The sequence below is a fragment of the Natrix helvetica genome (assembly GCF_964273705.1).
Source record: "Natrix helvetica genome assembly, chromosome: 14".
Classification (NCBI taxonomy): Eukaryota; Metazoa; Chordata; class Lepidosauria; order Squamata; family Natricidae; genus Natrix; species Natrix helvetica.
The window spans coordinates 2,137,019-2,163,539 of NC_138564.1; the positions used below are offsets into that span (position 1 = coordinate 2,137,019).

Consider the following 26,521-nt stretch of genomic DNA (forward strand, 5'->3'; position numbering starts at 1 on the left):
CACATCTTTATTCCTGGATGAATGATGATGCATTTTGGTGAAAATAAGCTAGAAAACCAGAAAATCCTGTTATCAGATGCATCTATGCTGCCTTTTATTCAGAGCTCATGGTAATATGTTGTGGAATTGAGAATACTTAGAAGGAGAAAGAATAGAATGGAATAGGAATGGAATGGAATTCTTTTATTTTTAAAAAAATGTTTTTATTGTTTAAAATGTGGTTCTATATTCTTTAAGCTGCCTTGAGTCGCTATGGGTGAATAGGAAGCAATATAAATTCAATAAACAAACAAACAAATATTGCAGAAGTCAGGACCCAGTGATGTTAGGCATGCTGCTGGCCCTGGAAGGTCCATTACTGGTGCACCAGTGGATGTTGGGCAAAGGACGGCCTTCACCTTCACCTGTTGCTTAAGCAAGAGCTGAAATTCAGAACCCCCAAATCACATATCAGCTTATTTAGGGGGATTGGAGCAATCACTAGAGCAGGGGTGTCCAAACTTGGGAACTTTAAGACTTGTGGACTTCAACTCCCAGAATTCCCCAGCCAGCCATGCCTGGCTGGGGAATTCTGGGAGTTGAAGTCCACAAGTCTTAAAGTTCCCAAGTTTGGACACCCCTGCACTAGAGCCCCTGTTCTTGAACTCCCTTAAAAAAACACCTCTGCCTTGTTTGGGTTTATTCTAAAATCTTTCTACCAAATCAGTCCTTCAGACATGGATTCACCACTTGCAAAGCAGCTTAAGTATACCTGGAACAATACTTTGCTATTGGCCCGGATCAGAATGCAGCTAAAATGATACAGCACTTCACCCCAAAAAATAGATGCCTTCACCCAGAGGTTTCGTATGGATGTTGCATCCATGGGCTCAATCATTCCTTCCTTATGACTATTCTTTGGAACTATTCTTTGGAACTATTCTCAGCCAGTGAAGAGCAGAAGCAATTTTTTTTTCTTTCTGACAGACTCGTGATTTCAGAAATTAGTATTATGCACTATAACTCTGCAACATTAAATTATTAAATCTGAAGGGGAAAAAAGACAGGCAAGAGCCTGTCTAGCAGGAGCGTTGCTGTTAAGAATTTCCTGATCCATAAACAGGTTGTTGTCTGAAGACCAGGCAGTGGTGAAGTTCTTGGACACCTGCATTCTTCACAGAACAAAGCTGAAGTCCAGCTTCCTGCTTCCCAACAGCCCTGTTTCAGCTAGTTCCCCTGGGAAGGCTCATTTTCTTAGTCCAAATTTCCAGATTGTTGCAGTACAATAGAAACATAAAGCAACTGCAGGAATTGAGTTCACACAAATTGCCATGGGTTCAACAGGTTTTGCCTAACTGGTTATTCAACACTTGTCTACCAGCCCCATCATTAATAGCCATGTTTGGAAAGGGCACATTGCCACCTAATGTTAAACCAGTGGGAGTGTTTGCATGCCACCCTAGAGTAGACCAGTGCTTCTCAAACATGCCAGCTTTTAAGATGTGAAGACTTCAACTCCCAGAATTCTCCAGCCAGCCACTTAGAGAATTCTGGGAGTTAGAATAGAATAGAGCTGGAAGGGACTTTAGAGGTCTTCTAGTCCAGCCCCCTGCTCAAGCAGGAGAACCTATACCATTTCAGATAAGTGACTGTCTAAACTTTCTTAAAAACCTCCAGTGACGGAACACCCATAATTTCTGAAGGCAAACTGTTCCACTGGTTAATTGTCCTCATTGTCAGGAAGTTTCTCCTTAGTTCCAGGTTGCTTCTCTCTGATTAGTTTCCATCCATTGCTTCTCGTCCTGCCCTCAGGTGTTTTGGAGAATAATTTGACCCCCTCTTCTTTGTGGCAGCCCCTCAAATACTGGAAGACTGCTATCATGTCATCCCTCGTCTTTCTTTTCTCTAACTAGCCAAACCCAAATCCTGCAGCTGCTCTTCAGCTACTCTGTTTAGTCTGCAGGCCTTTGATCATCCTAGTTGCTCTTCTCTGAAGTTTTTTCAAAGTCTCAACATCTTTTTTTGTAGTGTGGTGACCAAAATTGGTTGCAGTATCCCAGGTGAGGCCTTACTGGGGTTTTATAAAGCAGCACTAATATTTCACCTGATCTTGATTCTATGCCTCTGTTTATACAACCCAGGATTGTATTAGCTTTTTTGGCTGCTTCCTCACACTGTGGCTCATGTTTGAGTTATCATCCACTGGTCTCCAAGGTCCATCTCACAGTGACTGTTTTTCAGCCAGGCCTTGCTTAATCTGTACTCGTACCTTGGATTTTTCCTGTCTAAAGGTAAAACTTTGTTTTTCTCTACATTAAAATTCATTTTGTTGAAATCCCCACATCGCAAAATTGCGAAGTTTGAAGAAACACTGCACTAACCCGTGGTTTAAATAATACCAAACTGTAAAAATCAGACGACTATTGAGTGCCCGCAAAAGGAAAAGTCAGGAATGTCACCTAGCGGTCGTCCGGAGGTTTGCAACTCAACTCCGCAATGCTGACTGACCAAGATTCATTCAAGCCAGGAAGACCCTCAAAAGCGTCTTCTCCATCCTCCTTGCGGAAGGAACTTCGACTACCGTTCACACGACCTGAGAGCGCGTCAAATTGGAGGAAGGCGCGGCCTTTCCAGGGCGCACACGTGACCGCCAGAGCTCCGCCCCTTCTCGCATGCCAGGTAAACCGCAGCCACTGCCAGACGGCGATAAACAACGTGCGCATGCTCCGTCCTCCGCCTCCTTTGGGCCTAAAAGGGACCGGGTGAGGGGAGGGGGGCACAGAGAGAGAGAGAGAGAGAGAGAGACACGGACAGACTGCGTGTGACGTCACGTCGCTGGGCAAGATGGCGGCCTCCGTGCTGACTCTTTCGGGACGCGGCTGGGTGGGTTGCGGGACGCGAGGTCTTTTGTGGGGTCTTTCGCGGGGCCTGTGCAGCGGCGGAACTACACACTTCGGGTTCCAGGAGGTGTCGGAGGAGGAGAAAGGAGAGAAAGGTGAGGAGCCGAGCAACCCTAGCTGCGCCCGGAGCCCTTGAACCTCCTGGATCAGGGGTCTCCAACCTTGGCCACTTTAAGCCTTGTGGACTTCAACTCCCAGAACTGCTCAGCCACCTGGCTGAGGAATTCTGGGAGTTAAAGTCCACAAGGCTTAAAGGAGACTTCTGTCCTGGATGGCTCATATAATGTCTCTCTCTCACTCTCTTTTTCTCTGCAAATAGAAAGGTAGAAGTGCAGGCTCTCTGCCCCGGGCTGCCTCTTGAGCTCAGGGCATGGGAAGTTTATCAGGAAGGCTGGGCGGAGGCAGGCAAGATTAGTGACGGCAAGTGATAATGCCGCTTTATACTGCAAGACCACCCTGGGACTGTTGCGTCCAGTTCTGGTCGCCACCATGCAAAGAAGACTCTGGATAGAGTGCAGTGATAAAGAAGATTGGGGAGCTGGAGATTAACCTTATGAAGAACGGTTGCAAGAATTGGGTATGTCTAGTGAAAAAGTGTGGGACGTGGTGGCTCAGGGGCTAAGACGCTAAGCTTGTCGATCAGAAGGTCAGCAGTTCAGCGGTTTGAATCCTTAGCAACCATGTAACGGTGTGAGCTCCCGTTACTTGTCCCAGCTTCTGCCAACCTAGCAGTTCAAAAGCACATAAAAATGCAAGTAGAAAAATAGGGACCACTTTGGTGGGAAGGTAACAACACTCCGTGTGCCTTTGGCGTTTAGTCATGCTGGCCGCATGACCACGGAGATGTCTTCAGACAGCGCTGGGTCTCTGGCTTAGAAACGGAGATGAGCACCGCCTCCTAGAGTCAGGTACGACTAGCACATACGTGCAAGGGGAACCTTTACCTTTAACTTTTATTGAAAAAGTCTAGAGTTGACACACTGCTATCATGCCACAAAGAAGAGGGTGGGTCAGCCTATTCTCTAAAGCCCCTGAAGGCAGGACAAGAAGCAATGGGTGGAAACTGATCAAGGAGAGAAGCAATCTGGAACTAAGGAGAAACTTCCTGACAGAACAATTAAGCAGTGGAACAGCTGGCCTTCAGAAGTTGTGGGTAATTCATCACTGGAGGTTTTTAAGAAGAGACTAGAATAGTATATAGGGCCTCCTGTCAGGGACAGGGAGTTGGACTGGAAGGCCAAGTTTTCATCCAGCTGTATGAAACCACATATCTATCTATCCATTCACACCCTTGGAAAATTAAATAATTCAAATTGGGGTGTCTAAAGGTCTGATAACAGATCGGGCAAAGCTTTGACTGTCCTTTCATGAACAAGTTGGCCTGCATACAAATGACTCAAATTGTACTGTAAATATCCAGTTCTTCAAATCAGAGAGAGGGAGGAAGGGAGGGGAGAGAGAGAGAGAGACCCTCCCCATCTTTAACATGCCCCTTGCTAGAAAGTTATCATGGAGAGGATAACAGCACCAGAGCTCTTGGGTTTATCCTCTCCTGCTTTCAAGTAAGACCAGCTTGTACTGCAAGTAAGGGGTATCACTCATGAAAAAGAATAGAATGAAATGTAGACTGGGTGAGCTATGCCAAATATCTGCTTTCTCAATGTTGTTAAATCCATATCTATTCTACTTTTAAAAAGTTTTCTTCTGAGAGGTCATATGCAGGCCTTTAAAAAGATAGCCCCCTAAAGGCTTTCATTCTTAGCACGATCCTTAGGAATTACAGGTAGCTCTAAACCTATGACCACAATTGGGAGCAGAGTTTCCATTGCTAAACAAGGCAGTTGTTAAGTGAATTGCACCTGACCTTTTTCCCATTCACTGTTATTAAGTGAATCGTAGTCCTTGACTTTTCTTATCAGTAGTTGGCTGGGCAGGTTGCAAATGGTGATCACTTGACCCCTAAATGCTGAACTGTCATAATGCCAAACATCCAAATTTTGGTCACATAACTGTCAGATGTGATGGCAAGGACTTCTCGACTTTTCTCAGAGCTGTTATACATTTATGTACACCTATGGGATAAAAATTAGATTTACAGTATAATATTGTGGCATAGATCTCCGTTGAATCCCTCTTCCGTCTTGTGTAATGTGTCTGCTCATTGTTCCACAGGATCTGTAGTAGTAGTGGTGGTGGTGGTGGTAGTAGTAGTAGTAGTAGTAGTAGTAGTAGTAGTAGTGTTATCTGCATATTGCATTACTGTCTGTTTGGAAGTATTGCTGCTTCAGGAATGTGGTGCAGAATAGTGAGGATGGCAGAAAATATTATTGGTAGTTCTCTTCTTTCTATCCAGGACATAGCATATAACCAATGTTTAGCCATAATCTGCAGTATTGTCAGGGATGCTACACATCCTCTTCAAGACCTTTTTTCCCTGTTACCTTCTGGGAGGAAGCCTCGTGGCATCCGAAGCAGAACATCTAAATTCAGTCATAGTTCCATATAGCATTAACATTGAGAACGCTCAAGTTTCCTCTTTCTGCTATGTATTCAAAATTGACAGTGATTAGTGTGTGTGTGTGTGTGTAGCAGGTGTGCATCTGTGTTGAATATAGTATGGGTATATGTTTTCTTTTGACAGCAGACAACAGAATTTCATTTTTAATGTGAGTCAGAGTTTTCACAGTAAAAGAAATAATGATAAACATCTTCTTAACGAAGTTATAAGCCCATATGTCTTTATGATGGGAAGTGCTTACTTCAGTACTGCTGTGCCTGCTCTTGGGAAGAGTGTTCCCCCAGGCAGCTCTTGGCCCCTGTCCTGCCTGCCTTCAATCTGGCTGCATATCGAGGGATCCAGAGAAGTAGTGGATTCCCCATTTTTGATGTGCTGAACTGGAGGCTAGGCAGTCACCTGTCTGCAATGCCTTTAATGCCTGCTTTGAGCAGCAGAGAAGAGCTCACAGCCAAAATGTTCCCCCTTTCACGATTCTGTGAAACGGATTGAACAGTAGTCTAAATATAGTTTATAATATCATGTTGCACTTTTATATCTAAGCAGATGATTAGGACCTGTCACCTGGAAATTCCGTGATCTGCCTTTTCTCCCTTTCACTGCAAACAATAGTTCTCTTGCCAAATCATAGTTTTGCACAAAAAAAGGAGCAATGAACAATAATTGTGCACAGATCTAAGCACCCTGCAGGCCACATCTGGCCCCTGGGCCTTGAGGTTGACACCCCTGGTCTAGAGGAAAGGGGTGGATAAAATTTCAGTACTGGAGAGCATGGATCAGGATCTCAGACACGGTATTTGAGACATGAGGACCAGTAGAAAGATTTGGAGATAATTTGTCTATGCATAGCATTGGCCTGAGCTTTCTTCCATGGAAGCTTCCTATTTGCTCCAAGAGAGTCTAGATCCCGGACACTTCCAGTTGCACTTCCAGTACCTTCGGAAGCAAGGACTGCGAGCTCCGCAGCCTCATTCCAAGCTCTCTTCATCGGAGGGCTCCGCTAGGAGCTATAGCCACCTTTAAAGGGGTGGTGAAATAAAGGGGGTCCACCTTGAAGGTTGAGGAGAGCCGCATATCTCTCCTCCCTGACTCAGAAAGCCCCCTCATCCGAAGACGAGCAACGGCAGCAAAAATGGCTGCCATGAAGCTGGGGACAGCCGGAATACCTAAGACAGCGCAGGCATGGAGAAGGTGAATGGTGTGTGAACTGGGTGAGAGAATACTTTTAGTTGCAATCTGACCCCAAGAAATGCAAAGTCTAGATCCCATCAATTAAGTTTGCCTGCCTTCAGGTGATCTTTAGAAATCTGTTGGCCCGGTTGTAAATAGCTAAGGCCTACAGGGCTGCAGCCTGTGGGTTGGGGACCCCTGACACAGATAACTGAACTGATCTTATTTTGAAAAAAAATGACATTTTCAGTTTACCAGGTGTTTGAAAACGTGGCAAAGAAGTATGATCTCATGAATGATTCCATGAGTTTGGGAATCCATCGTGTTTGGAAAGATGCTCTGCTACGTCAGATGAACCCTTATCCAGGAGCCCAATTAATTGACGTTGCTGGTGGGACAGGTAAGTGCCATAGAATCCTAGTACGGGAAGGGACCTCAGAGGTCTTCTAGTCCCACCTCCCTGCCCAAGGCAGGAGTCCTTATTCCATCCCAGACAAAAAGTTGTCTAGTCTTTCACAATGTTCACCACTCCCTTCCAGATCTAGTTTAGTCTGAGAATGCGTAGCACTTAAATGAACCTCAATCGTTAATTATAACAACAAAAAACATGATGTGTGTGTGTGGCATGGATGGCACTTCTCAGCCAGCAATCCCAAGCTATTAGAAGGAATGGTTTGAATGATTCGTGCGCAATACCTCCATCCCTACCTTCACGTTACTTAATTTCAGGAAAAGGAAATCTCACCTTTTGAATCTTCTTTTCAAAACAAATTCAGGTGACATCGCCTTTCGATTTATCAATTATGTTCGTTCCCAGCGGGAGTATCAGATCCAGCAGAAGCTGAGAAGCCATCAGAATTTATCCTGGCAGGAGATTACTCAGCTTTACCAGGAAGAGGAGAATGGATCGCTAGCGGGATCCCACGTAGTTCTCTGTGACATTAACAAAGAGATGGTGAAGGTTGGGAAGCAGAAATCACAGCAGCTTGGCTACATGGAAGGTAATAATCATTATTTCAACAGGGAGATTTAAATCAAGACTGGTGCGTTTGTGAAGATAAATGTTTTCTTCTGGCGGGCTGTTATTTGCTGTGAAGCAAGGAATCCTGGCACTCTTCCCTTTGAAGTATGACAGGGAAGTGTCAGGCTTCAAAACCAAAAATGACACGTGATGATTCTCCCCAGCTGGGTTCTTTATTGCTTTACACCTATAGATCAAATTTTGCCTGTCTGCATCATATGCTCTGGGAACTATTAGTGAGGGGCTGTCTTCACCCTCTTTCTCTCACACTTGATATCCAGGCTGAGTTGCCTCTTACTCTTCTGGAATGCACCCCTCCCTCCTGGGAATTCATTGTACAGGTAGCCCTCAATTTGCAACATTTAGTGACCTTTTGAAGTTACAAATGGCACTTATGGCCATTTTCACACTATTGACTGTTGCAGCATCTCCATGGTCATATGATTAAAAATCAGAACATTTTGGGCGAGGGGTTGGACTAGTTGACCTACAAGGTCCCTTCCAACTCTGTTAATCAGACACTTGGCAACTGGTTCATATTTATGACGGCTGTAGTATCCTGGGGTCATGTGATCATCTTTTGCAACCTTCTGACAAGCAAAGTCAAGATTCACCCAACATCTGTGTTACTAACTTAACAGCTGCTGTGATTCACTTAACAACTGTGGCAAGAAAGGTTGTAAAGTGGGGCAAAACTTACTTAGCAGATGTCTTAGTGAGCAAGAGAAATGTTCGGCTGAATTGTGGTGTTAAGTCAAGGACTACCTGTAGACCAACCTTTGCAAGCATATGTGAGCAGGTAGATTTGTTGACTCTTTCTCCTTTTGGCTCTGAAACCTTTTCAATTGATTCAAACAAGGAAAAGGATGAAGGAGCTCAAGGCTCCAGCTTCTAGGAGGGAACCTTTGGGAAGCCTTTATCCTGATCCGGCTGGGCAAAAGAAGGAAAGAACTTTGGAGCAAAGCTTAAAAGAAAATATATGGCCACAAGAGGGGTGTTTGGATTGTGTGACCAGGGACATCGTTGGGAACTATGATCTGACCCCAAGCTCCCAGTTACTCATATATGGCAGATAGTTTGCACATTTTGCTGGCAGATTTTCAATACATGCTGTTACTCTGTGTCATATATGTGGGTATATGCATAATTTTGTATTTATTTATTTAGTCATGCTTATGTAGTGTATGTTGGAGGTGGAGACCCTGTGAGAGCTGTATGCAATGAAATTTCATTTTAATGTATGCTGATTAGTGTACATTCAAAGGGACAATAAAGTTATTCTAAGTCTAAAAGTCTGCTTGAGCATATAAATAGCATATATAACAGCAAATCTTTCTATTATAATCATTGACAAGCAGGTTTGACGTATAACCCAGCCAGAATATAATATTATGCCATGGTTTCTGGGTAAAACACCCTAAGAAAGTGATAGGACAATATAAATCAAGCAGGGGTAGGGTCCAGCCCATTTTTTCAGTAATTAGAATGAGAAATGTGCCCCCTCTCCCAATTTTAACTAGCTAATTCAGAAATAAATATAAGTCATGATATAGAAATGGAGAAAAATTAGTTTGTCTAAACCTCAGCTAACCTCTCATAAATTGGTTATTTGGAAGATAAAATGGAGATAACCACCACCACCACCACCACACACACAAGCTATCTTTTATTCTAGCAGGATAGAAATCTAAACAAATGCATGTGTATACATAAATCTATCTCATGTCATTAATTAGTGATTGTTGTGACAGAAATTGCACTTTCACGTTGTACTGTTCACTCAATCATTTATGCATGCAACACAGGTTCTTATTTTCATAAAATAAGTTGATCTTTAATGAAGGATGTCTTTGGAAGGTCCTTTGAATGGGCACTGACCGATTCCATTTCTCGTTCTTTGAAGGATTGTCCTGGGTGGTGGGGGATGCTCAAGATCTGCCCTTCGATGATGACAAGTTTGATTTTTACACAATTGCTTTTGGTATCCGTAATGTCACTCATATGGAGCAGGTGAGTGTGTGGTTCTGTTGGGGGGAGGCTGCGAGATTTATATTTGCCTTTTCTCCTGTCACTCAAGGTGGTGTTCCACTTCTGCACCTCCTAGTCCCACCTCACCCACCTTGTATAATAATAACCTGGTCAGGTAGTTGGAAAGAAAGGTTGGTCTGAAGTCAGCCACCGAGTGGCCATTTGCACCGGAATCATCTTCTCCCTAACAGTTACGCCACTTTTGTATCCTCTTTATTGCTCCACATTGCTGGCGGTCTGTCTTATACATTCTTTCAGTGACGAATCTTGGAAGAAGTTTTCAAAACTTTCAAGCGATTAATTGGCCATTGTTTATTCTAGATGTCACCTCCTCCCCCTCCCCAAAATTCCACTGGGTGAGCTCAGAATACAGCCAGGTGAAGGATCAGAATAGGCCTTCTTATGGTGGGTTTCTTGTGTGCTTCCAGGCGCTTCAGGAGGCTTACCGAGTCCTGAAACCAGGAGGGCGTTTTCTCTGCCTTGAATTCAGTCACGTCAACAATTCCCTTCTTTCCAGGTTGAAATATATATTTTTTCATTTTCATTTTCTATTCCCCCTTTAGCAAATAAGTGAGGTATTTCCCGTTTACTGAATTTAGTACATTATGGGCTCTGCTGCTCATTCGGTGGCTGAGTGGGGCTCAAGCTGACCATTGCGATGTCAGTGTCCCGTGGCCGTGAAGTTGCCTTTTGCCGTCTCCTTTGCTGGCTTTCTACATGCAAAGCAGTGGGGGAGCCAGATCACAAATGGCAACCAATGCCCCTATTCTTGCTTAATGGCAACGGGAAGTGCTGGGTTTTCTGTTGCTAAGCAGTATGGTCACGTGACATTGCATTTTGTGACTTAGTGTTGGAAATTCCTCTCCCAGTTGCCCTTAAGTGAGGACTACCTGTACATATTTCATTCAAGATAGTCTTTTTCAGTTGGTGACATCTTCCTTCCTTCCTCCCCCCAGGTTTGGTTTAGGAAAACAGTAAAAAGCAGAAATAGAGTAACAGTGTTTTCTTAGCCCAGGGTGAGTAATTTAACAGTTTGATCTGAAAAACTAGAAGAGTGTCTTCAATCAAATGCAATGCCCCAAACTAGATGTAATGTATATATGTATGTATGTAATGTAGGGAAGAGTGACACCTTATAGCGACTCATTTTTGATGATGTAAATTCATGAATGACTAGGAGAAAGAGATGGACAGACTGATTGGTTATCATCCAAGGTGGCGCAGTGGTTAGAGTGCAGTAATGCAGGCTACTTCAGCTGCTAGCTGCAGTTCCGCAATTCAAATCTCACCGGCTCAAGGTGGACTCAGCCTTCCGTCCTCCCGAGGTGGGTAAAATGAGAAGCCAGATTGTTGGGGGCAATGGGCTGACTCTGTAAACTGCTTAGAGCGGGCTGTAAAAGCACCGTGAAGCGGTCTACAAGTCTAAGGGCTATTGCCATCCTCTTTGCAGGAGATATGCAGGTAGTCCTTGGTTAATGACCATTTGTTCAGTGGCTGTTTAAAGTTACAGTGGCACTGAATAGCACTTAAGGCTTCTCTACCGCTTCACAGAGCTTTACAGCCCTAAGTGGTTTAGAGTCAGCCTATCACCCCCAATAAACTGGGTCCTCAGTCAGTAAATGCTATTTATGCCTCGCCCCTAACATTATGGCTGTGGCAACACACACACACCCCGGAATGTACAGGTGAAACTAAAAAAATTAGAATATGGTGCAAAAGTTCATTTATTTCAGTAATGCAACCTAAAAGGTGAAACTAAGATAGATTCATTACGTGCAAAGCAAGATAGTTCAAGCCGTGATTTGTCATAGTTCTGATGATTATGGCTTACAGCTCATGAAAACCCCATATCCACAATCTCAGAAAATTAGAATATTGTGAAAAGGTGCAATATTCTAGGCTCAAAGTGTCCCACTCTAATCAGCTAATTAAGCCATAACACCTGCAAAGGGTTCCTGAGCCTTTAAATGCTCTCTCTGTCTGGTTCAGTAGGAATCACAATCCTGGGAAAGACTGCTGACCTGACAGTTGTGCAGAAAACCATCATTGACAACCTCCTTAAGGAGGGAAAGCCTCAAAAGGTAATTGCAAAAGAAGTTGGATGTTCCCAAAGTGCTGTATCAAAGCACATTAATAAAAAGTTATGTGGAAGGGGAAAAGTGTGGAAGAAAATAGTGCACAAGCAGCAGGGATGACCGCAGCCTGCAGAGGATTGTCAGGAAAAGGCCATTCAAAAGTGTTGGGGACTTTCACAAGAAGTGGACCGAGGCTGGAGTCAATGCATCAAGAGCCACCACACACAGACGGATTCTGGACAAGGGCTTCAAATGTCGTATTCCTCTTGTCAAGCCGCTCCTGAACAACAAATGTCAGAAGTGTCTTACCTGGGCTAAAGAAAAACAGACCTGGTCTATTGCTCAGTGGTCCAAAGTCCTCTTTTCTGATGAGAGCAACTTTTGCATCTCATTTGGAAACCAAGGACCCAGAGTATGGAGGAAGAATGGAGAGGCACACACTGCAAGATGCTTGAAGTCCGGTGTGAGGTTCCACAGTCTGTGTTGATTTGGGGAGACATGTCATCTGCTGGTGTTGGTCCACTGTGCTTCATTAAGTCCAGGATCAACACAGCCGTCTACCAGATGATTTTGGAGCACTTCATGCTTCCTTCCGCAGACGAGCTTTATGGGGATGCTGACTTGGCACCTGCCCACACTACCAAAAGCACCAAAACCTGTTTCAATGACCGTTGGATTACTGTGCTTGATTGGCCAGCAAACTCGCCTGACCTGAACCCCATAGAGAATCTATGGGGCATTGCCAAGAGAAAGATGAGAGACATGAGACCGAACAATGCAGAGGAGTTGAAGGCCACTATTGAAGCATCCTGGTCTTCCATAACACCTCAGCAGTGCCACAGGATGATAGCTTCCATGACACGCCGCATTGAGGCAGTAATTGCTGCAAAAGGGGCCCAAACCAAGTACTGAGTACATATGCATGCTTATATTTTTCAGAGGTCCGATATTGTTCTATGTACAATCCTTGTTTTATTGATTGCATGTAATATTCTAATTTTCTGAGATGGTGGATTTGGGGTTTTCATGAGCTGTAAGCCATAATCATCACAATTATGACAAATCACGGCTTGAACAATCTTGCTTTGCACGTAATGAGTCTATCTCATATATTAGTTTCACCTTTTAAGTTGCATTACTGAAATAAATGAACTTTTGCATGATATTCTAATTTTTCAAGTTTCACCTGTACAGGTAGTCCTCAATTTATGAGTGTAATGGAGCCTGCTGTTATGTTTATAAAGTTGTGACAGTTGTAAAGTAGGTCATCACATGACCAACTACAATTGTATGACCATTTTTATAAGCCGTTAAGTAAATCCAGTTGCTAAGCAAACATTGCACTCATTGAGCAAACCCATTGTCATGTGGCATTTTTGCTAACAGAAATGGTGGTTTTCAGCCAAATTGCCATAAATGGCAATATAATTGCAGGATGCAGCAAAGGGCTGCATGTGGGCCAGTTGTTGGGCACCCAAAATGCAATCATGTGACCATGGGCGAATACGCTGGGGGATGGCGGCCATTGCAACTTCAGAACCGGGTTGCAAATAACTTTTGGGAGTCCGTCATAACTTCAAGAAAACATTGCAAGAGCCACAGTAGTGCCGTAGTGAGTGCAGTACTGCAGGCTACTTCTGCTGACTGCCAGCTGCCTGTTCAGACCTCACTGGATCAAGGTTGATTCAGCCTTCCATCCTACCAAGGTGGGTAAAATGAGGAGCCAGATTGTTGGGGGCAATAGTCTGTAAACTGCTTAGAGAGGGCTGAAAAGCATTGTGAAGCAGTATATGTCTAAGGGTAGCACTGTTAAGTCGAGGACTACCTGTATTACCTGTGAAAGACTTTATGAAGTTGCTAGAACAGAGCAGATCCCTCTCCTCAAGAAAATTCAAAGGGAAACACAAGCCAGTTTACTTTCAACATGTGAAAATTTGTGGAAAGTTTGGTCTACTAGGTAGATCGCTTGCATCTAGTTGTTAATTGCTTTTAATTTTGTTTTCAGTCTGTATGATCTCTATAGCTTCCAAGTTATCCCTGTGCTGGGAGAAATTATTGCTGGTGATTGGAAATCCTACCAGTATCTTGTAGAAAGCATAAGGCGCTTTCCAACTCAGGTAAAACAAGACCTCCAGGTTAATCTAAAAATTAAAACTTCAGTTTTACACACTGAAGTTTCAGCACTAAATGCAACATTTACCACTGCTTTGTTTTAGGAGGAGTTCAAGGAACTAATTGAAGAAGCTGGCTTTCTGAAGGTGGACTATCAAAACCTGACATCCGGCATGGTGGCCATTCACTCTGGCTTCAAGCTGTGATGACCTTTCTTTGTACTGAGGGAAAAGCACTCGACATTAAGTTTAAAGTCAGGACAAAAGAAAGTAACTCTTTTCAACTGTGCTTATTTAAAACTGTTCATTTTACTGGACACTATATAGTTCATTTGAAATCTGGACATTAAAGTACCGTACACCTTTCAGAAATATTTTAATCATGTCACCCAACTGAGGTGTGTCTGAAGAAATGGAAGAAGTGAATGGAAGCCACGTTTACTATTCTAAAGGTCCAGACTTTTACCAAGAGATGTAGGATTACTTTATATATTAAAATTAGTATTTAAATTTTCAATTGTTTACTTTGTTTTCTTGAAATGCAGGTTGTTTTACATTATGAGGCGTATTCAAGAAAAAAATGAAATTTTAATTCACATTCTGGTGGCAGCAGCTATCAGCCAATTTCTGTGAAGTTTGCAAACCCCTGAATAGTCTGTCACCTACACAATTTACAGCATGTTCTAAACTAGTGATTTATCCAGATGTGGTGTAGTGTGTGAATTCAGCTGCTTTCTCTCAAGCTGAAAGACTAGTTAGCTCAGGGGTGTCAAACGTCACGGCACAGTCACATGACAATTTCCCCTTCGCTAAACCGGGTGTGGGCAGCGCAAGTTGGACAGCCCTGGCTTAGCTCAAAGGGATGTGTAGTGTTGAACTCTAAAGGTTTATGACTTAATTGCATGGTACCAAACCAAGATTAACTTTAAAATGCAGTCTCTCAAAGTTGAGGCAACAGACTCCATGAGCACATCCATGCAGCTTCCTTGCAACCATGCAGATTTGCCATTGCTACTTTCTTGGTTATTTCTTCTAGTCTACAACTCTGAAATTCTATTGTCTAGGCCCAGACCAAGTCTGATCTTGTTTAGCTTCTGGCTAGCAAGCTGAGAGCTGCCTCTTTCTGAGGTCACACATACACATTTGGTGATAATGTTTTAAAAAAACAAATTACTGAGTTTGTATGAAGCCCAGAACATACCACACAATCGTTTAATATGTTATACAAATTAGGCCCCCGTCTCTACAGAGCATTAAATACATCACAGTATACATAAATGCAACACAACCTTGCTCAGGCAGAATGCTATGCTTGGTAGTCAAAAGGCCCAAAGGCTATGCATTCCTTAGCCCCAGCTATTTTTATTGATAGCCATGAGATTCTTGTCTGTCCTCTATTGAACCCCTTGCTTTGCTGTACTGTATTGGAACTGGCTGGCCAACATTCAAGTAGATTATACATTGTATTTTTAGAATAGCTTGCACTATTGTGTTGGGTACTACCATACACCAAATTCTTCTATTATAAATTCTGCCACATTGGTTTAAGAGTGTTAAAACAGTTTATAGGAGGAGTAACCTGCTTCCAAGCACAATATATCTATGAAGGAATAAATCAGCAAATCTTTAGGATAAGAAAGCTGAAACTTTTAAAAATAACTTGGGTAATAAATGTCTAGATAATCTAGTATTTGCCATTGGTAACAAATGTTTTTACATTTCAAAGGCACAAAACATTTCCATGTTTAATTTCACTGCATCAGTGTTGTCCCCTCTTTGATAGTTAAGGAAGTCACATGTACTATTTGAACTATCTTAACAAATTCCCATTCTTATTTCCATGGGTGCGTCCCTCATACACATTGCTTTTAGAACATAAACTTTCAAGATTGAAGGAAAAACTTGATACTCAATTAAACATGCTATTTGTCTGTCCCAACTTTATAAAGCAGAGCTGATCCTGCAACATGTCAACCAATCCATTAAGTACATACAATTGGATCTCCATTAAGTGAGAAGTGCACTTACATTTTTCCAAATATGGGATGCTCTAGTCCTTAAAAGGAACCGAAATATTCAGCACTCGTTTCCCATGAGATAATCTGCTAGACTTTCTTCCAATCTCAGGAAGTCTTTATTAAATACTGTGTTAATATACAGTATGATTGTACTGAGCTATCTAGCACAAAAGGTTAATAATCCTTAATGTTGAAGCTTGTATAATAGAGGCAACAAACTCTATAGTTTTGTTTATCTGACATATACAGATGTCAAATGATAAATTTTAATGCTCTAATTGATTAACCATCCATAAGTTTTGTTTAAATCATTCCATTACAACGTATTATTCTCTTGCACAGATGTGCTTCAAAAGGAAGTCAGAATTAGAAGGAATTCTAATTTTGTGTCTAATGTGCTCTCTTAACAGCTGTGCTTAACAAGCATTGGAAGCCAATAAAGTTAAACACAAGAAACCTAGATACATTAGCTGGTACAGAAAGACATTTTCAAGGTTTAAGTCAAATATAATAACCTAGGCTGATCCTATAAAACCTTGGAGTTAAGCTTGGAAAACATTAGCTAAACAATTTTTAGCTTCAGTATAATATAGAACCCCAATGGAAAAGCTACCCCAAATATAGAAATTTTAGAGTAAGTGATGAATACCCAACAGGTTTATTAGAAAACGTGGATGGATTGTTTGTTTTAGAAAGAAAATACATACAAGCTTACTTTTTTGCTATTTTTTTTATGGCCACAACAAAAACACAAATTGGTACATAGGAGTACCTGTCATTAAAACAAAAGGCTTGAAGATCAAGGTATGTTCCCTGGGGAAGGCTGAAGACTTCAGTCTATTTGGAATTAGCGTGCAGTCCTGTAACCGAATGCATACTTGGGTGAAAAATTCCCATACTTCTAACCAGATTTGAAAAGGAGAATAGCAACTTGACCCAGGTAAAAGTAGATGAAGTGTTTGGTCTCATGAGTCACGTAGCTGCCAAAATTTCTTCCCACAATGCAGTGCCAGGTAGGATTGTATTTCTTGTCAAACTCCTGGAAGAGAATCCCTTAAAATCTTAGCATCATAGATATTAATATTTTCATTCAATTTATTATACTGAAAAGCATGTCTTATTCCAAGTTACTGAATTTTAACTCTTGAGCAAGTTTTAGTTCCAGTATATCCTAAATTCTTCACCAATTCTCTTTTTGGTGTGTAGACAACCCAAAGATTGTCTTGGGTTGTAAAAAGTGAAAACTCCAAGTCCTTAAAGATTTGAAGTGATAATAAAATGCAAGAACTCATACGATCATGTTAGCCAATTCTGCAATTTCTAGGGAAACTTTAGGCATATATGCATTATTTTTTCCAGTGATTAAATCAGTATGTGCTAATAACAATACAGTCAGCTAGATGTAAAATTATTAGAGATGCGAACTCTTATATTTCTGGGACATCCTGGTATCTTGCATGACTCTGGGCCACACCAATCCAGGAGCAATTGAAATTGGCCCATGTGGTTCTCTGTGAGGATACATCCTAGGAATCAGTTCTGGAACAGCATAGTTCAGAAGAACAACGGAATATTCTTGAGTCAAAAATGTGTAGTCCCACAATAGCAGGATTTGTATATACAAAAAAGCATAGTACATAGAGTAAGAACAGTATGAGTAGGGCTCAACATTCCTCTCTGAAAGCTATGACTAATGCACTGAAACAAAGAACTCGCATCATTAAACTTTTCACTCAGATCTTTTACATAAACCTAGTATCTCATTAATCTATGCACCTTGGATATTACATTGAATGATATAAAATTATTTACATTGCTAGACTTGTAAAAGTATTACGTTTAAATATTTTATCACTTAGCATTTTTCTATGCTGAATCTCACTAAGCCAAATGCAGAAGATTGTAGCTGTGGTTCAATTAAGGTTATATGAAACCCACCAATTTGAGAACTGAATATTCTGAAGAACTCCAGAAACTTCCATCCCCCTCTAGTTTATCCCAAACATCCTCAGGACCTTATCATTCAGCAGACAATTTGACACTTTCTGGAAGTAAATTCCCCAAACGTGAAGTATTCTGGGAGCAGGATAAGAATGCAGCAAATAATTTCTGATGCAGAGAATTTACTTCCAGAAGCCTTCAAACTCACCCTGCAAATTCTGTTACAAATTTAGCATCGTCCCATCAGTGAACAAATTTTCTTTCCATTCACATAATACTTTTTTTGCCAGTTAGGACTTGGTATTACTTTAATATTAATTTATAAATAAGATTATATTCTTGGTAGTTTCTTTCCTAAATTAAAATTCTAAGCTAGTAATATCAGATGATGGTTCAGCATTACCTTCTTTATATGGGCAGCAATATCTTTCTCAATGTTATACTTTTCCAAGGCCTGTGTAGCACACTCCACAGAGTCCTGCTGCATCTCCTCAGACATATCTGCATTTTTGATCACAGCCTTTCGATCACTCATGATTACCTACAAATAACGAGAAATCATTATATAATTCATCTGTTCTGCAAACAAGGTATTTAAAAGTTTAATTTTTAGAAGCAACAACATTTTATATTTTATAAATACTTTATTTTTTAAAAAAAATATAAAGGTCTAGCCCAGAGAAAACCAAACCTATTCATATTTAGCTATACAGGCAGTTGTCGTTTAATGATGCACTAAGTGATGTGGTCATAAAGTATGACATCACATGACTGCCAATTTATGACAGCAGTTACAACAATCCCCAGTTGTTTTCAATAGGGGAATCCAGCCTAGTTGCAGTGTCCCGATGGTCATATGATTATCATTTGCAACCTCCTGCTGACTTCCCTTTGTATTTGCTCATTCAAAGCCAGCAGTGGAGGTTGCAAATGGTGACCATGCGAGCACTGGACACTGCAACAATAACTCTAGCTTATTGCCAAGCACTCCAAATAGTGATCATGTGACCACAACATTCCAATGCCCACAATTACAGTTATAAAACTCCTTGTTCAGTTTTGTCAAAACTTTGAACAGTTGCTGTAAGAGTGATAGTTCAACAAAGACTATCTGTAATTATTTTTGGCAAAAGATGCAATGCAATGCAATAAATTATGCCCTTCTGCTTCACCAGACTCAGCCTGACAAGTACTCAGAATCCTTCTGGAAAGGATTGATATGCAACAGATTCATTTCAAAAGGTAAACATGATTGGATTTTATTTCTGTGTGATGGGAGACCACCAGGATAGGTTACCATCTGTAGACTAGATTGGAAAATTTGAAACATGCAAACATTCAGGAAGAAGGCAGACTGTGTGGTGAGATTAATTTCCCTTACTAGCATAGCTACAATCTGTACACTATTAAATAAGCAGCACAGGGATCTTTATATTGCGTGTATTGCCTTGTAATAAAGCAGATATCCAACTGCTCCTGGGCATCTCTTTTTACTCCACCCACTTTTGCACAAAAAGGCTAGGTGTTTATATGCTCAAGGGAGATACCAATTTTGCCAAATTTTGTTATTTGCATAGTCCCATCTGGATATATCCCAAACGTTAACCCCCTTCATACCAAACCCATCTAGGAATGTCTGTCTCCTAACCCAATGGACCTCACCCTTCAACCGCTCATCCTCCACAAAAAGTATCTTAATTTTCAATGTCACAGACAACCGCCCACCACCACTCCTTGACCAGGTCCCCTCAAATCCAACTATTCTTTCCTTCCCTAGATAACCAACCTCCACCATTTCCATCTTCCCTGAAAGAAGGAAATGGGGAGAGACCTTGTTATTTTTAGTACTAGCTGTACATTGCCTCAGCAGGATTCCCTCCTCAAGCACCTAACCTGCTCTCCACCCTGAATTACGTCCATTTGTTCACAGAGCTTATACTACATTTTAAACAGGAATGTTACTATTGAAAAGCCTTAGTTCTTTAGGTACTAGATGATATAAATATTATTTCTATTTAGACACTCGGTTCAGGAACCCAATTTATATAAAGCAATTACCTATATTTAATTAGGGAAAAATGATAGAACCTCAGATTAGACACAAGAAACGCTTTAAAGTGACCCATCACGAGCTATCCTGCCATGGATCACCTTTCCAAAATCTCTTCCAGCTTTCCCCACCCTCTGCGCCATTTATCCTCCTTCCCCCCTTAACCCCAAGGACCCTGTAGCGCGGGCACGATCGCTCTTTGCCTCCGAATTAAATCACTTCCCCTTCTCCCCCTCCCACCCACCCCCAAAAAGCCCCCTTCGCCCTTTCGCTCCACAATGCCGACACGCAGGGCAGCCGCAGATGCCTCGCAACCTCCTGGGCTCCTTCGGGGAAGCCGCAGAAGGGGGACGACGCCTGGCCAAAAATAAGTAAATAACGTGGCGTCCCGTTCCACATATTTTTTTTTGGGGGGGGGCTGTTCCACGGAGGCCGATTTGGAGGCGCTGGAGGCGGCCTGGGCGCCGGCCGATGCTCCCCGAAGTCTTCGGGATTTTGGCGGAGGCGAGGCTGCGCGCCGTCCCACCTCAAGCGCCTCGAAGCGGGCATCGGCCGGGCTGCTGTCCCACTCTCTCCCAGCCGGCGAAGACGCTTCACACTTGGGTCAAAACGGCCAGACGGATCCCGGGGGGTGCGACTACAACGCCCATAATCCACCAGCGGGCCTCCTCCCCAGAGGCTGGGGATTTTTTTAGGCACTGTAGTCGCCCCCCCCCCACCGCCGGGGTACTCCGGCCGGGGGCCTTCCACGACCGCCGCCAGGCCCACCCAGCCCCATGGGCGATGTAGTGCGAGGCGCGGCCCCGGGCTCTCTCTCCCTCACCGTGTGGTGGTGCGGCCGCTGCTGCCGGGCTGCTTCCGAGGAGTGCGGGAAGGGACGTTGGTGGAGCCGGTGGGCAAGTTGGCACCTCGGCGCTCCTCCGGGTCCCCCGTCGCTGTAAACGCACTGAGGTAAAAGCCCGCCCGCGCGCGCGCTCGCTCAGCAGCCCTGCCCGCCTCGCCCGCGACAAGCCTCGAATGCCGCCCGGCCCGCTGCTTCGCCCCTCCCTCCGGCCCGCCGCCGCCACGCCCAACGCGCCGCGCTCCTTCCCGCAGGCAACGGCCATTGGCGGCAACAATACGCCTCACCGCCCATTGGCTGCAGCGCCCCCGCCTCCCTCCGGGTTTTATTGTCGCATTTTATTGCGGACCGGCATGCACCGCGCCGGGCGTCCGTTGCCAGGGCGACGGACCGAGCGGTTTCAGAGCCTGTCCGGGCACGTGGAGGGCGGCGGGAAAGCGAACCGGTCGGGCGAAACGGGACGGAATCCTAACGAAACCCATATTTTAGAAAGAAATTCAGTCCCAAAGCTAGAGTTCCTCTGAGCACATGCAGAGATTCTTCTCCTCGGGGAAAGGTGTTTGGGGGGGGGGGTTCCTTCCAATGAATTTCAAACTGTCCTTCTCAACCTCAGCAAGTTAAAGATGGGGGAACTTCAACTGGGATTTTAGGCTTTATTACATTTTAAATTAAAGTCATTTTAGCACGGCATCTATTTTGTGTTGGAAGAAAACTCCCATCCGGTTCTAAGCCACTGGAAATAAAATGGAGGATGATTGGAAAGAAGGATGATGAGCAGAATCAACCACAGCATACAGTACTGGGACAGCTGACATATTGGCTGGATGTTATAGGTCCCTGTGACTTTGAAGTTTGAATTGTTCTTGGGATTGTGCAATGAAGGGGCCATTTGTGTCTTTTTGCTATTCCAATGGTGTTGGGTTAATCCTATTATGTCCTAAAGGGTCACATCCTGTCTTTAGAATTTGGGTGGGGAGGATGCAAATTCTTAATCCCATCAACTGGACCTGAAGGTATCTTGTTTGTGAATAGATTGGCCCAGTCTTCCTTAATGGGCACTAAAAAACTTCAGGCATCTGCTGGAGGCTATTTAATATGCAAGAAACGGGGGCTGCTTTCTGCCTTTTAGAGCATGTTTCTCCATTTCTCCTTTGGGGAAATATACGCCTCTTTAATATTCCCCAAAATATTTCATTGGGGGAGGGGCTCCCTACACATGCAAAACTATCCCATTCATAAACTAAAGCAGCCAGCAGTGTACTGCATCTGCCAAAAAAACCAATGCAGTCCTAGTGTAAGGATTGCCTCTCCTTCTAACTTAAAAAGTGAAGATTCTTGAAACTGAAGTATTTCAAAAGGAAGCTTTTATTAAGCCAACGTCAAAACAATAAGTTCAAAGCAAAGTCTGAATCCCCTTAGGCAAGGCAAGCAGAATTAAGGCAGTAGAGACCCCTCCCATTAGTCAGAATGCAGATTTTAGCCAATGCACAAGTGTGAATGTGGTTCCTTTACCAGCTGCCGAGAACTGGATAAGCATACATTGCCATGGGTCTTCCATTAGACATTAAAGTGAACCACCACACATGGTTTTCTAGTCCAATCCCTTCTTAAATAGGAGATCCTATCATTTCAGACAAAAGGCTATCCAGTCTCTTCTTAAAAACGTCCAGTGTTGGGGCATTCACAACTTCTGGGGGCAAGTTGTCCACTGATTAATTGTTCTGTCAGGAAATTTCTCCTTATTTCCAGGTTGCTTCTCTCCTTGATGGGTTTCCACCCATTGCTTCTTGTTCTACCCTCAGGTGCTTTGGAGAATAGCTTGACTCCCCCTTTTTTGTGGCAGCACCTGAGATATTGGAACTCTGCTATCATGTATAAGTATAATCTTTAGTGACATTGTACTTAAATACAACAAAATTGTTTTTAACCTCACTGGTGCAAAATTATAACAAACGAAAAAAGAAAGAAAAAGAAAAAAAACTAGTATGTGCATGGAGTGATTGTGGTTGTGTTTAAAAGTCTGACAGCCCAAGGATAGAAACTATCTTTAAGTCTGTTTGTTCGGCTGGCTATACTTTGATGCCTTCTGCCTGATGGTAGAAGTGCGAAGAGACACTGATCATCTCTGAGTATCTTCCTTACTCTGCTAAAGCAGCGAGATCTGGCGATGTCATCCAGTGGTGTCAGAGGGCAACCAATGGTTTCTTGTGCCAAATTGATCACTCTCTGTAGAGCCTTCCTGTCCGCAGCTGTTAAACCAGCATTCCACACTGTAATACAATATGTGAGGACACTTTCTATGGTGGACCGATAGAAAGAGGTCATCAGCCGTTGTTCCACCTGATTTTTTCGCAGGACTCTAAGGAAATGAAGTCTCTGTTGGGCCTTTCCAATCACCAGAGACATGTTGTTTTTCCAGGTGAGATCTTGACTAATAAGCACTCCCAAGAATTTAAAAGAGGAAACCCTCTCCATGCAGCCCCCCTCGATATACAGTGGGGCAGGTTCCTCTCTGTGCTTCCGGAAATCTAGCACCATCTCCTTTGTCTTACTAGTATTTAGATGTAAATTGTTTCTTGAGCACCATGCGGATATCTCTCCCAGTCCTTCTTTTCATCAGAGTAGACATACCCAGTTCTAGCAACCGTTTTTATATGTTTTAGCCTCCAGTCCCCTTTGGGTAGCTGCTGTCAGGTGTGCCCAACCATTTCAAGGTGCAGCTGGATAGCAAGCATAATGTTTCTGAATAGGCCCTTCCTAGCCTCCAGAAATATCCCAAGAGTGCCAATTCCCCTCCCAAAACTTTGCGTTCTCTGGCTCTGTAGTCAGAAAGCAAATTAATGTGATGTTTCTGAAGGGTAGAAAGGCAACCCAGAAGGGGAGGGAGGTGCAGGAGTTCCCTTCCATGCATGGAAAGGAGCACCCTGCCGTCCTTCTGCTTAACAACCAACACAACTGCTGAACAACCACAACTGTGAGACCTGGGACTGCAATCACTGCGTGGTCACATAGCCATCTCACTTAATGACTGCAATAACCTATGAATCAAACCTCCAGACTCATTTATGGTTGTAAGTTGAAGACTAATTTTTCACTAACTTTTTGAACCAAGAAATAAGCAATGCGAAGAAATTAAGAATTCTCTCTCTGAACTTGGATTGGTAGCACATTCCCCCTCAATATTGGCACGCAAGCTGGAAATGTTCCTATAGTCACAGCTCCGGCTTCAATAGCAGGGGTTAGCTGTGGTTAGGATGGCCTTTTGCACAAGCCCATCCGGTTGCAAGTTGTGCCCTTTCCTAGATTGGAGATCCTTCAGAACATCACTCACGTCCTAGTCACCTCATAGCTGAACTATTGCAACACATCCTACATGGGCTATTTATGAACACCTTAGCTTCGATTCCAGAATCCTATGGTGTGAACAGTAATGCATGCATCAGTACATCCATGTCCTGGGCTTTCCAAGCTGTACTGGTTGCTGGTTTTCTTCCAGATGTGGTTCAGAGTGCTAGTTGTGAGGTCCTTGGTGCTCTCTGAGCTTGGTTTGGTTGCAGATGTTTGGTTGCCAATCATCAATAAATGTGTGTGTGTGTGTGGGGGGGTGTTGCTCCCTGTTTATATACAGCAGGGGTGTCCAAACTTGGGAACTTTAAGACTTGTGGACTTCAACTCCCAGAATTCCCCAGCATGGCTGGCTGGGGAATTCTGGGAGTTGAAGTCCACAAGTCTTAAAGTTCCCAAGTTTGGACACCCCTGATATACAGTATATTGGGACTGGTTTGCTTGAGCAACCATTTCTCCATAGTTTTTTTCTGCTCATTCTATCCATTCCAGCAGGAAGGGAATGCTTCAGGCTCCATTAACTGAAGAATGCTGATTGGCAGGTCTTTTCATGCCCGTTCTTTCATAGAACTTGTCCTATGGAACATTCTGCCTCCAGAGATTAGAATGACCCTGACCCTTTTGGCCTTAAGGCCAAGACCTGGTTCTGTGCCCAAGTCTGGGCTCCTGACTGTGTTTCCTGGCTGCCTTAACACTGCTGATAGTGATATTTTCCTCAGCTGCTAAGCGTTTTTGTATTTGTGACTGTTACTGTTTTTATTTTTGATCAATTACAGAATAACAGTGGAAAGTTTTCTAGTCCAGATCTCTAATGCAGGAGACGTTCTACCATTTCAAACAAATGGCTATCTAATCTCTTCTTAAAAACTTCCAGTGATGGAATACTCACAACTTCTGGAAGCAAGTCTTTCCAGTCTTGATTAATTCTCACTGACAGAAATCTTAATTCTAGTTGGATCTCTCAGCACTTGTTACTTCTTGTCTTGCTTTGGAGAATAGGTTGATTCCCCTCCTCTCTGACAGCTCCTCTAATATTGGAAGATTGCTACCACGTCCTTCTCTTCTTTAGAGTATACATACCTAATTCCCTCAATCATTCATTGACATTTTAATTTAGTCTTCAGTCCCCTAATGCTCTTTGTTGCTCTTCTCTACACCTTTTTTTAAAGTGTCTCAGCATTTTTGTATTGTAGTGACCAAAACTGGAAACAGTATTGTGCGGTATTACCAGTGGTACTAATAGTTCATAAAGTGGTACTAATAGTTCATAAAGTGGTACTAATAGTTCATAAAGTAGTACTAATAGTTCATAAAGTAGTACTAATAGTTCACGTGATCTTGATACTATCCTTCTGTTGATGTAGCCTAAGACTGCATTGTCTTTTTGGCAACTGCAGCCCATTGCCAGCTCATATTTAATTGATAGCAATAGCACTTAAGACATATACTGCTTTACAGTGCTTTACAGCCCTCTCTAAGCGGTTCAGAGTCAGCAAATTGCCCCCAACAATCTGGGTCATTTTAATGACTTTGGAAGGATGGAAGGCTGAGTCAACCTTGAGCCTGGTGAGATTTGAACTGCCAAATTGCAGTCAGCCGGCAGACAGCAGACCTAGCCTACGTACTGCAGTCTAACCACTGTGCCACCATGGCTCATTACTGAGGCTCATTATAGTGATGTCCATTAGGACTCCTGGATCTTTACATTTAGGTTTATTTAAATCTAGGTCTAGATTTTATTTAACATGTTTGCCAACCAGAGTTACTTGTTGAGATGGGCAGCTATATAAATTGATTAAATAAAGCAAATATGTCCAGATTATTTTATTTACAAAGCCATGAATAAACTGTGGTTACCGTAGCTATCCTTTATGGCCAAACCAAATTCAAACATGACTTGTGTGAGCCCATCAGTCATAATGTGGTTTCTAGATTTTGATATAGAATGCAGGGGGATGTTTATGAGTCAGAATGGTTTAATTTTAAAGGATTCAAAGTATATTTTACCCATCCACACGTCTCTTCCAACTGGGGCCTGGCTTCATTCATTTTTTGGAGCACAGCTGTCAGAATGTTATACAGTCAAGCCCTGGAGCTGCTAATGAAAGTTGTACATCTTTAATTTATGGCCATACAAACTCACTAATTAGCACACCTCTGGTTATGTTAAACATTAATCACCTACGCTTCATTTACAAAGTGCATGGGATGAAATATGTACAGTTAATACATGATTCCAGCAATGCCAAAGAGGCTACTTTTACTCTGCATCGGTTGAAGTAAACCTTAAGTACGAGACTCGCACCGCTTCCATTTCGTGGGTCGGCGGCAGCCAAAAGTCGGGCCCCTTTCCAAGCGGGCCGGAAGTCCCGCCCCGCGCGCCGAGTTCCCCCCCCCCAGCGTTCTCTGGCGAGGTGGGCGCGAGCTCCTCCGAGCATGCGCCGTGCGACCCCTGCCTGCCAGGCCGGGCCAGCTTCCGGCGCGCGCCCACTTCCTCCTCCCCTTTAAGGCGGGCGCCGCGTTCCTC

At 43.1% G+C, this 26,521-nt stretch overlaps 2 protein-coding genes across 3 annotated transcripts; one reads left to right on the plus strand and one right to left on the minus strand.

The window, feature by feature from the left end:
* Positions 1-2,169: 2,169 nt before the first annotated feature.
* On the plus strand, positions 2,170-14,316 carry COQ5 (coenzyme Q5, methyltransferase). Of its 2 annotated transcripts, none has more exons than XM_081966414.1 (7): positions 2,170-2,658; positions 6,815-6,964; positions 7,341-7,565; positions 9,489-9,595; positions 10,042-10,130; positions 13,694-13,805; positions 13,905-14,316. In XM_081966414.1, the coding sequence occupies exons 1-7, from the start codon at positions 2,652-2,654 to the stop codon at positions 14,004-14,006; spliced, it is 792 nt and encodes a 263-aa protein (XP_081822540.1). In that variant the 5' UTR covers positions 2,170-2,651; the 3' UTR covers positions 14,007-14,316. The 2 variants fall into 2 exon arrangements, with proteins under 2 accessions (XP_081822540.1, XP_081822539.1); XM_081966413.1 differs by lacking the exon at positions 2,170-2,658 and adding an exon at positions 2,757-2,974.
* Positions 14,317-14,997: 681 nt separating this feature from the next.
* Positions 14,998-20,829, minus strand: DYNLL1 (dynein light chain LC8-type 1). The gene is made up of 3 exons (XM_081966415.1): positions 20,632-20,829; positions 18,162-18,299; positions 14,998-16,856 (listed from the first exon to the last, which is right to left on the minus strand). The coding sequence occupies exons 2-3, from the start codon at positions 18,291-18,293 to the stop codon at positions 16,719-16,721; spliced, it is 270 nt and encodes an 89-aa protein (XP_081822541.1). The 5' UTR covers positions 18,294-18,299; positions 20,632-20,829; the 3' UTR covers positions 14,998-16,718.
* Between the last annotated feature and the right edge of the window lie 5,692 nt (positions 20,830-26,521).